Source organism: Pezoporus wallicus, unplaced genomic scaffold (genome assembly GCF_028554395.1).
Source record: "Pezoporus wallicus isolate ANWC-B61680 ecotype Strahan unplaced genomic scaffold, APGP_CSIRO_Pwel_v1 contig_3952, whole genome shotgun sequence".
NCBI lineage: Eukaryota > Metazoa > Chordata > Aves > Psittaciformes > Psittacidae > Pezoporus > Pezoporus wallicus.
Window position 1 is genome coordinate 10605772 of NW_026635034.1, and position 11952 is coordinate 10617723.

Sequence of the window (11952 nt, forward strand, 5' to 3'; positions counted from 1 at the left end):
TTAATGCTAGGCCAGTGTGAAAATAACATGCTGGATGTTGCAGTTTTAAGATGAGTCCTCAGGACTGGCATTACTTACACTTTTGATGACTCTACAGAGGTGTGGAAGTATCTAAAAGGATGATACAGTGGTTGCATTAAAACCTTTGAGTTTGTCACTGGATGTTCTTTTTGTTTCTGACTCTTGGGATGCCAGCTAATTAAATATTCAAACAGGCATACAGTTGTTTTAAAATAAAATTTGTTTGGGACCCAGTTGTTTTATCTTGCTTTTTTTATCTTGAGCAACAAGTCTGTACGAGTCAGGCACTTAGAAAGCAAAATCAGCATTCAGGCTTTTATCAGGCCACCTGGCTGAGTTGGCACACCAGAAAGTGTGTTGTTAGGATCATTCTACTGTAGTTCCTCTGTACTGTGGCAACTTGCTAAAAAGCAAATAAAACAAGGGCAACAAATGCTGCAGCTTGCTACACTGTTCTTTTTTTATGTGGGCTTTCTCTCTGTGGCTGTATGCTGTTATGTTTTTTTTTTAATGTACGACACCCAGATATTACTAACCTGCTTTTATTGCTCTTCGATATTTAGGTGTATGCACCGTCCCCGAGTTCTGATGAATTCAACAGAGAATCTCCAAGTTACCCATCTCCTAAGCCACCGAGCAGTATGTTTGCTAGCACTTTCTTTATGCAAGGTGGGTAAAATGACTATAAATATATGGGCAGATGTCACTTGTCCTTCGGGTAGACATCTGCAGTCAGGCACTGCAGTACTGAATGAATGAGGAAGTGTAAAGGTAACTTTGTGCTAGAGCCCATGAATAAGTTTTATATGTGTCTAAACCAGTTAGATGAAGGGAGCTGTCTGTTGATTTAAAGTTCTTCTCGTGACGTTAATTGCTGACTGAAATTTAAGGGGATTATACACCAGGCCAGATGGAGAGAATCCGCCATCCTTTGATTTGTAGGGGCTTCAGAGCAGCACACTAGAGTGATGGAGAAAAATGAGGTGGGGGCTTTTTGGCCGCTTTGGAATTTGACTGTACAATATCAACTAACAGTCTTAAGTTCTCAAATGTTTGTATATCCAGCATGCCAAAAAAAGGGGTTTGCGTTGAACAAAGCGAGAGCAGAATTCATTTCCTTGGCCTCACGTCATGCAGTTAGCTCGTGCTGGAGTCTGATGAGGTTTTGGAGCATATTGAAAGCATAGTCTGTCAATACGGGTATTTACAGAGCACTTCAGTTTGTGCTGCAGAAGGAAAACTGCATCGACACACGGGTTTAAGGCTTATGTAATGCAGCAATTTCCGTGACTTCAATCTGCTATTATGAAATGGTTTTATATTTTTATGGTACGGAGGTATTTTAGACTATAAATTGCTTATTTTAGGTTAATCGCTGTTTTGCACTGTATGTTCATGATGAGCTCTGCTCAGCCAAACGTCTCTCCCCTCCACCCCCTTTTTTATTATTTCTTTCAGACTGGAATTTTTATCAAGCCTCTAGATATAAATCTGGCCTTACTGAAGGTCTGTGTAATTAGCACAAGTACTTGCTATTTTCTCAGCTGCGCTTGGATTGTGTTTCAGCTATAAAAGCCTCTGTTGGGTTTGGTCCTTTTTTTTTATAAATTCAGCAACAGTGTGGTGGTATGAAAATAGGAACCACCGGATGAACTGGTCACCATTTCCCGGCTGCTGTTTGTCTGAGTAGCTGAATTCTGTATGCTCATAAGCTAATGGTGTAAAAGAGAAGTAGCGCTTGGTTCACTTCTTCATTCAACATGGGGTTTTTATTTTCTTTTTTATCAAAAAAAAAGATGGGACCCACAATTCTTCTGACCTCTGGAGTTCATCCAATGGCATGAGCCAGCCCGGCTACGGTGGGATGCTGGGAGGCTCCTCTTCCCACATGTCCCAGTCCGGCAGTTACGGCAGTCTGCACACACACGACCGTTTGGTAAGACGCGTAGCACAGATTCATGTATTTGTATACAGAGAGATGACCTGCAGGAATTAATTTCTTGCTGCTCTTGTGTGTCAGTTAAAAACCCAGTTGTCAGAAATCACAGACTTCCTATATTAGATTTATGTCCTTTTACTTGTCTGTTGTATAAATAAATATCTGTGGCTATATAGTGGTGTGTTCAGAGGATGGAGGAGACCCTTCCTTTAGTAAGGAGCTGGGTGTTGTGTATTTGGTATCTTAAAGTATCAATGTTTATTTAAAGACAAACTTAATGTCTTATGTCTGTTTCTCTTCTCTCTAGAGCTATCCCCCACATTCAGTCTCACCTACAGATATAAATGCCAGTCTTCCTCCAATGTCTAGCTTCCATCGTGGCAGTACCAGCAGTTCACCTTATGTAGCTGCCTCACACACTCCACCTGTCAATGGATCAGATACTATTCTGGGTATACTATTCTGCCTTTTTTTTTTTGTTTAAGTTTTTGGATTTGGTGGGTTTGGGTTTTTTTTGTTTGTTTGTTTTGGTTTCTGTTTGTTTTCTGTTTGTTTCAATTTTGAGAAAATGCAGTTTGGGGCTGCATGACATGCAAAATTTGTAGGCTTTAATTTATAGGATGCGTGTAAATCAGGGATACTGCACCACTGTGATGTTTCTATCCTCAGTACGGCTGAGATGGGGCAAATTGTTGTGCAGTTAGCTTAAGACTTACTAGCCTGTTTGCTTTCACAGCCAAGTCTGTTCCCAGGAGATCGTATCTATCCGACTTTACAGCAGTTATCCTTCCATAGTTTGCTATATGTACCGTTCATGTAGGTAGTTCTGGTGTTGCAGTTTTCAGAGCTGCTGCATCACCAAAGTACTGTGCTGGAGAAAGGCAGGAAGGCTGTTTCTTCGGGGAGCTTGATAAACTGCATTGTAAATTCCTCTCTTAACTGATTCAGACATTACTGAGTAGCCAGGATGGTGGCTTGATTTAGTCTCTTCTGTGCTTACTTAGCACAAAATACAGGACGATCATCCATTCCTTGCACGTATTTACACATCTTAAGATACAGATGTAGAAATGAAGTGCTTGTACATGCCCCTTGTCAGTTTGATATGATTTACACTTAAGTTTCATTTTAAGTAAGCAGAGTTTAGTTAGAGTGACTATATTGGCTTTGATATGGGAAGTTTTACACTTGTGTCTTTTAAACAGAACCCAGTTAATGAATCTGCATGGGAAATTCAGGCTAGAAAATCCAAGTTTGCCACAAACTTGAAGCAGCAAGTGTCGCGTGGGTTTCTGGTGTGAATGGCTTACATTTACATTAAATACTTCTTTTTTTCCATTAGAAGTTGATAATTGGAGAAAGGAGATTCACTTTTAAAAAGGGTCTGTCTCCTACAGTAAAGCAGATATTTTGCAGGATTCAGGTCCTTTCTGTGTTTGCAATTGGCAGGGCTTCAAACTGCCTCTCGGCTTAATGGTGTGTGGAGCAAAAGGGCATGCAAAGCTGCTGACATGCAACTGAGAGCAGGGGTGACAGAAAGCTTGGTGGATAAGAGCTTTTCAGGGATTTTCTAAAATAAAGATGAGAGTACAACACAGGGAATTAGAGCAGGGGGAGCAGGGAGACACACAGGGAACTATTCAGTGAATTTGGCTTTAAGAACTAATGAAACGTGCAGCACTTCAGTGATAACAGTTTAGAAATCAGCTGCAATGATACAGTTTTCTGATTGTGATTTTCTTATATTTCATTAAAATTAGCCTGCAGTCCTAGAAAATAATTTCAGTCTGTTTTCTAACTGCTTTCCCTTGCTGGTCCTGAAGTTATCGCAGTGATACCGTGTGTGACTTGAAAGAGGAGATCATCTCAATTTAATTGTTTTAATTAAATTTTTAAGTATAATGTGAGCTGATTCTGTTGACAGTGACTTCCTCAGAATATCCATTTCAAAAGTGGTTGCTTAACTGTACATGATGAATAAAATAATAAATAAAATTTCAGCTTTAAACATAAGTGTTGGGTTTGCTTTCCATGTTACAGGAAACAGAGGAAATGGTGCTGGAAGCTCACAGACAGGTGATGCCCTCGGGAAGGCATTGGCATCTGTAAGTAGCAGTTCGAGTATTCAGATCTGAAAATCACATTTTGATCATTGCATTCACTATTTCATTCCTTTTATCATACCAAATCAGGAGTTTCATGTATGAAGTCAGAATAATAAACTGTGATGCAATGTCGTATACTAGATAAATGTATAAAAAAACAAGTGGAAAATGCTTTTATTTGTAGAAGATTCATTCTGTCTTTTTAGGGATCAAAAACTTTGGGGCAGACAGAGTTCAGAAAGTTGTTCAGACAAAGGAAAAGACAATCCGGATGAGCTGGGGGGTTGATTGCTTGGGTTTTTTTTTTCTTCCCTGTAGTGTTGAGCTAAAGTCAAATATTTTTAACATTACTCTTAGAGCAGATCCTGCCTCAAGGTTAAAAATGTTTTCTCAGTGGCCTTATTAAACTGAGTGGGTTTGAATGCTGTGTTGTATAGCTATGATTTATGGAGCAGCTTTTAAAATGCTATATATGCATAAAGTTTAAACTCTTAACTCTTGCTAGATTAATGTAGATAATGTAAAATATTGCAGGTACCTTCAGTCTACCATAAGCTCTGTGTGTGCACCCATATAGCCGTTATTTTTGCATTAATACAATCAGATGTACGTTTTATGAAGTGGTAGTTGATTCAGTATAGCAGCAATTTCAGTTAGGAGTGCTGCTGGGGGACCACTTTGTATTTCTGCTACATAGCGAATAGGGTGACTAGGTCTGATTTAAGAGATAGAAATGACTACTTTGCAGCCCCAAACCACCATTCCTGGGTTGGATTCTGCATCTGTTACCTCATACCAGTGAATGCAGATGTGCATATTCGTGCAGATCCTGTTTCCCCTGCATCCCTCAGAGGGTCATATGTTAAAAGATTACCAGATCTGATAATGTCTGTAATGTCCAAATTGGGTAGAAGAACTCTGACCTACTGGCTTTGGGGAGAAAAACGTTGTCCCAGTTGCTTTTGGGGATTCATCAAGCAGATAACAATTCACGAGTCCAGAGGGCAGTTAACACTCTTTTTTTTGTCTGAGACCTGTCAGAAAGGAACTGGGATCATTTTGACTCCTAGAAATAGCAATGCTTACATACTTCAGGCTGTTCCTTACTCTGCAGATGTATTGGGATGTCTGCTCTGCTGTTCTGCAGCCTGACCAAAATTTCTGCTGCAAGTCTGACACGCTGGCCCGTTAGAGCTGTGGGACTTTGACATTTTCCACTGCTCTTCTTTTATAAGTTATTTTCTCATCCTTGCAGGTATTTTTTCCCAAGTCACTAGCCGAGAAAGCCAGGCTGATGTTGTGAGGAAAAACTCTAAATATATTGCGAGTGGAAGTCAGGGCAGAAATGTTTAATCTAACTGGTGGGTGGGCTCTGGTTGTCATAGAAACTTGTTTCTGTCATCCCGTGTTGTTGCTTGGCAGGAGCAGCCAGGTCATTCCATAAATCATTTCTGTCATAGCTGATGGTGATGCATTCCATCTGCTCTATCACTGCATGCCATAGTCTGCACACTTCAAATCCCTCGCCTCATCCATCTGCTTCCCCCGCACCCCACAACACACGCGCACCCAGCACACTTCTTTGCGCTTGTTCGGCGAGGAGCACCACTCGGCTGTGGAGAGCAGGGAGGTGCTCTCTGCTGCAGGTGAAGCTGGCACTGATGAATTTTGATAGCCAGTAAAACAAGAATATTCTTTTCTGTTTGATCAAAGTTTCATTTAAATACTGTGATTGTCTTTTCAGTGTTTATTTTTGCCTCCCCCCAGACGACAGTACATGCCTTTCTGGTGGGGTTTTAACTGCTACCGCTGCAACTGTTGAGAGGAATTTTTAGTTCTAAAATTCTGTTGATGTACATCTCACAATAGGCCTTTCATGTGCGAAACATCAGAGGATACGACATTTGTTCTTCAGTTTAGGTATTAAAGACCATACAGAATAGTATGTGATTAAACATGTAAGGCCAGATAATACATTTGCAAAGGTTCTTTTATTTTAGGTTTAAGCCTGGATAATTGTGGTCTTAATCTCAGGGTAGGCAAGAAAGAGAATTGTACATGAAAGTATTTACACAAAGTTCCCAAAGCCCTGTGGATTACGCATTAGTTTGGATAATGAACTAGTATAGATAGAAAGAAAAGAAAATCTGGGTATTCGTGCCATTTCTGATGTGTTTCCCTGAACATTTGCCAAACAATAACCCTTTAAGATTGTGCCCATGGAGGGTTATATGGCAGGAGAAACATCTGGTTTATTTCATTGCCTAATGCCAAATCAAAACACTTGGTCTTTAATTTAGAGGAGATCAAACAGGAGGACTGTTTAACTTTGTTGATTATATCAGACCTCTTTGTGATAACTTACATTTTGATTCCTACCTCAGAACTAGGGTAAAGGCCTTTGTACGGTCTCAGTAGTTAAATAGCCACTGGTCCCTCACAAAAGAAAAGAAAATGTGGGGAAGTTGACTTCTAAAAGTAATTCATGAATTAAGTTTCTTTGTTGCTTTAGACTCAATAACATTAGCATAACAAAGCCTAACTGAAATGTACACTGTAGTGTTTAAAAAATTGGACTAACAGCTCCGAGGTTTGGCTCTGCAGGCTCTCAATTGTGCAGCTTTTGTCTAAGAGCCTTTTCATTAGACCCTGGCATATTGGCATCCCGCTGATTGGAATGGACCATGACTGATAGGAGGAGGAGTCTCATTTGTTGCAGTAAAATGAGTCATGTTACCGTTTAAGCCTGGCAGAAGGTGTCAGGGTTGTTCATCATTGGTCATTTAACAGCACAGCGGCCAGGGACTGAATGCAGAATGAATTCTGACCTCGTGTCTTAGTTGTGGCTTTGGTATAATGGAGGTTTTCCCTCATACAAAAACAGCAAAACAAAATCAGCAGGTTAGAACAGTGGAAACCAGCCAGTCTCAAAGGAAACTTCATGGCCTTTGTTCTGATATAATTTTAATTTTCTGTATCTTACCTGCCCGGAACTCTACAGTTCCCATACTGATACCCAAGATTTATTTTTACACTCATACGCAATGCATGAATTTCCTACAGTGGTCTGAGGTGGCTTGTTCTTTTAAATATACTTTCTTTCTAGCATGTAGGAAAAGGAGAAGGTATTTCCAATAGGGAACTGATGGTGTTTTCTAACGGGAAAGTGTGATAAACCAAGAAGGAGCATGTGGTCTATCAGGTCCTGGTTTTGTCAGTTCAAAAAATACAATATGCAACTTAACCGAGTCCCAGTTTATTGTCAGCTAAATGCTGAAATGTCATATTGTCTGTGAGAAGAGACATCAACCACACTGCCAGTGAAGACTTTTTGTAACTGCCATCTGATGACTAACAAATCCTGCTCAAGCAAAACAGGTTTGAACTGGTGACCTATAAAAATACGTTCTGAAGTCCATAGTCAGCCCCTAAACTGATTCAGTTGCCTTCACAAAATGAATTTTCCAAGAATCTTAGAATTCTAAGTTTTAATTAAAGCTTTAAGCATTATGTCTTCTGTTTTTATTAAGGCTTTTTAATTACATTAATAGCAAGGAATGGATTGTTGCAAGTTGAGGTTTGGTATCTCAAGGGAGCAGCTGATACAGAAATAAGAGGGAAAAATTGTATGCGCTGCAATACAATAGGAAGAGCAACAAAATTTCAGATGGTTCTCATTTGGTAGGTACGTAACTAGGGCTGAACGTTTTCTTGGTATTTTCTCTTGTGAAGGCTTAATTTCTAGAAGATAATGTGTTGACTGCTAAAATCTTTTCTCTCTTTAAAATTTGGGAAGTCATTATTTCTTCACATTTTCCTGAAGTTTTGTTTGTTATAATTATCTTTGTGCTGTTAACTCTTATGTATATTGTTCTCCTTCAGTGACAACAAGGCTGTAATTTCTGCTGCTGTTGAAGTAGAAGGAAGATCAGTTACACTCGTGTTGCTATCAAATACAGGCTGTGCTTATTTTGACAGCTGCTTGAAAATGAAAGTTCTCTGGACATTTTTAGAGGCTTGAGTGTGATAAAGCAGAGCTGTGATTGAAGGATGAAATTGGGGTTTTTATCAATCTAGCATCATGAATGACAATTAAAAGCATGAAAAGGAATCCTAATAGCTATTTTCTTTACTGAATATTATGGCATGTATTGATACACAACCCCTTTTGTCTGTTGTTAGATTTATTCTCCTGATCATACCAGCAGTAGCTTCCCATCGAATCCGTCAACACCAGTTGGATCACCATCGCCTCTTACAGGTAGAGACTAGCCATTTGTCAGTAACTCATTTGTTGTTTTGAAAGCCTCCTGTTTTGAATCCCAGTGAAATCAGCAGTTAGATTCCTTGCAAAATTACTTCTGCATTTTGTTTATATTTCCGTTGTACTAAATCCAGATTTAGAAATCCAGATTCTAAGCTGGTTTGTTACGAGCATTCACTTAAATCCTGGTGACAGGCTTTTAAAATTAGCTTCTTAAAATAATCTTTGACAACACTGAATGACCATATACAACCACAGCTATAAAGATGTCTGTACAGATCTGTACCATTGGAGAGAATTAAGAGTGATTTGGTTGGTTTTGTTGGGTTTTTTTTAAGCTATATGCTAAAATTCTGTGGCAGCTTTCAGTGACAAACACAGCAGATGTGTGTTCCCTCTAATGAAAATATAGTAGCTGTGAGAGTATCCAGTTTTTACACAGGATAGCTTTTCATTCCTATCTCTCATGAATGCTTTCATTCTATGGGAGAAGAATTTCTGGCATTTTTCAAAATAAATGCTCTATATTGCAGCCACCTCTGTCACCTGTGCTTTGTGTGTTTGTAGTGTGAATGTGGGAAGGAGCATTCCAGTGTGGAGATGAACTGTGGGCAGCTGCCTACAGCTATTAGTGGGTAGTGCAGCTTTCACAGACACTGTGGCCTCAGCTGTCTAGTAAAAGTTGAACAGCTGTTCTCCATATAGAGAGGGCTGTGAAAGCGCCATTGAGTTAAATTTGTTGTTTAACAAAGAACTAGAATTACAAGCAAGATGATGTAACTTTAACCCTGTTCTTTCCTGTAGTCCGATTAGTTAAATTATTTAACGTTTATACAACAGTCTGTTTTCCCTTTCTCTGTTGTTTAATGTATCCCTGCAGGCTCGAGGCCATTGGTCACTTCTTGCAATAGTGTTTATATTTTTATATAAAAAAACCCAAAACTAACTTGCAGTGAAAGGTGCACAGAATGAGCTTGGCTGGACACCTCTGTAACCTAGAGCAATAATTCGTTAAAGTTATGGCACGTAAAATGGATATATGTAAGTGAATATACAGACTACATGCAGTGTCACTCAGAAAACTTGCATCATTCATACTTGACTTATGTTTAATGGACACTGCTCTGGTTTTCTGTGGTCTTAATGGATTACTGAATATCCGACATGGTATACCTGAGCAGCTGCTTTGAGCATTTCTGTAACTGAAAAATCTGTGTTGAATTGAGCGAGGATGGGATTAATGGGCTTTTTGATTCAGTGATTGCAGTTGACAAAAGATGTTTTGTGTATCCTTGTACTGAAAAGGTAGATCAGACCGGAAAATTGTTACTGATTTCTTTTTAACATCAAAACAAACACTGAAAATATTTTGTGGCTGGAAGAAAGAAGTTCTGACATTTCAAAGTATTTAAAATTTTAAAGATCCCAACTGTAGTTCCCTGAGCAGGTACTACACCTGATTTTGTAAGTGTGAAAGCGCCAGCTAATTCCTGGGTTTAGAATACAAATTTGAGGTCCCTGAAATGTGAAGCTTCCCTTTGCCATTGATGCCTTTGTCTGTCGGAACCTGTATCAGATGTAAAACTCTCCAAAATTTGCATTTTAATTTGTGTTCATTATCCTGGATTCTGATGGCTAAGACAGTAGTAGAGTAAGCAAATAATTCTGAAATCCTTCTTAGACACAAACTTAGCATCTGCTTTACGATTATACCCTCCCACCCCCTTTAATTTCAGTGATACAGAATTTATCAAGCCTTTGGTAAATTGCTGCAGTAGTTAATTACCTTCATTTATGAATCTGGACTTTTATCTTTATTCCCAGATGAGTCACTGAGAACACAGTGAAGCACAATGTAAAGTAATTACTACTACATTTATGGCTGTTGATACTCCTGGTAGCCATTTTCTGTCCTGACCCAAAAAGTTATTGCAGATAACACAAATGTTTTATGTACACTAAAATAATATGCTTTGCAGCATTTTAGCCTTCATTGTGATTTTCCTCTTTTTTGCAGTTAGCTCTTTGTTTATCTAGCCTTCTTCTTATTATAGGTTTGAGTGAGTCATAACTTGCATATCCTTTAATTGTAAATTACAGTAGGAGTACTCTGCCATTTAAAGCATTGAGAGATGATAGCTTCATGACACATGTAGATAAACTCGTATTTGACCATTTGGCTGTTACATTACTGAATAAGGGTAATGACATTTTTTAATTAATTTAAGTAAAAGCTTTGAGAACAACATGATGAAAACCCCCAAGTACTGTGAGACAATAGCATATCTCATCTTCCCTGCCCCCATTTAATTTCTAATTTTACATAAACATGCCCAGACTGTAGCTTCTTGCATAGTTTCAATGATTGTGTATACGTATGTGAAGTTTATGTGCGGATCTGAATGGTGGGAGCCTTGGTATTTTAAGAATCCTCCTCCCAGGATCATAAGTATTCAGAAGGCTTCAGTTTGTTCTGAGGGTACAAAACCAGCCCTCTGTGGACTCTGATGCCGAGTGTGTGTTTGAAAGGAGAGCCAGAGGATTAGTGTTGGTAGTAGAAGAACAATACTGGAGTGATTACTATCGATGACCCCTGTAAATCCTAACACTTGCCTGGCTTATTTGTATTTTCATGCTGCTATGTTGGTGCTGCACTAAAAGCTGCAGTTGTTAATTGCAGGGCTTGTGGTGCCAGGATGCTTTCTAATATAATTGGTGGATTTCATGCACAAACTTCTAGGAGGGGGAGTGGAATGAGGAAGGCAGGAAATCAGTGCCATCTGGCAACCTGTGCAGACATGGAGACAGAGTATGCCACTGTGCGGAAAGAGCACCAGCATTACTAGAGGTGTGATTAAAAACTGCAGGTTGCAGTTGGGTGGTTCATTTGACAGGAGTTTAGTATTCCCTCCCCCCCTTCTATTTTTTTTTTTCTTCCTTTGTGAGAAGTCCCACTCAAGAGTTTTGTTCTGGGCTTACACTAAGGAAATAATAACCTTTTCCCATTAAAAAAGCCCCCTAACAAACTCATGAGACAAGGTGAACAGGCATTGAGCCTTTGCTTTCTTTTCTTAACTGGTTGCCTTTCTGTTTGCCAGCTGATGCTTTACTGTAGGAAGCAGCACACTCACTGTTAGTAGTGAGCACTCACTAAATGGGCTTGTCTCTAAAAATGGAGTTTTGACCAGAAAAAATTTGGACCTTACAGTGAGCCAGAATATTCTAAAGTTGTTCCATTAATGCTTTGCAAAAATAAGTGAGACTCCAAGCGTCATTCCAAAGTTCAGGAACGACAGTAATGTTGGGGGGAGACTACAGATCCAGACTCAGAGTAGTTGTGTGAAGTGAAAATTGGTAATTATAAACTTGCTCACTGATGTAGCTGTATTTTAAAAGAGAATTCCAGCACAGTTACGGCAGCTCTGGGCTGCTATGAAACTGGAGATGGTTTATTTTTTTTTAATTAGAAAGGAAATATTTAGGTATTTTAATAGCTATGCAAGCTGTACTCTTTTTGTTATATAAACCCCTTTCTTTAAGAGGTAACTACTTGCAGCTCTCCGAACAAAGGAACTGTAATGTTATTAAACCTTTTCCCAGTTTTCCAGATGTACAGCTCTGGC

At 39.2% G+C, this 11952-nt stretch overlaps 1 protein-coding gene across 14 annotated transcripts in view; it reads left to right on the forward strand.

Moving 5' to 3' along the window:
* Positions 1 to 11952, forward strand: part of TCF12 (transcription factor 12) — a 167435-nt gene that overhangs the window by 136576 nt on the left and 18907 nt on the right. For all 14 annotated transcript variants that reach the window (XM_057398207.1, XM_057398224.1, XM_057398216.1 and 11 more), the window contains 5 exons: positions 585 to 690; positions 1818 to 1957; positions 2268 to 2412; positions 4001 to 4065; positions 8248 to 8326. In XM_057398207.1, coding sequence (XP_057254190.1) covers positions 585 to 690; positions 1818 to 1957; positions 2268 to 2412; positions 4001 to 4065; positions 8248 to 8326 — 535 coding nt within the window. The remainder of the gene's footprint in view (positions 1 to 584; positions 691 to 1817; positions 1958 to 2267; positions 2413 to 4000; positions 4066 to 8247; positions 8327 to 11952) is intronic.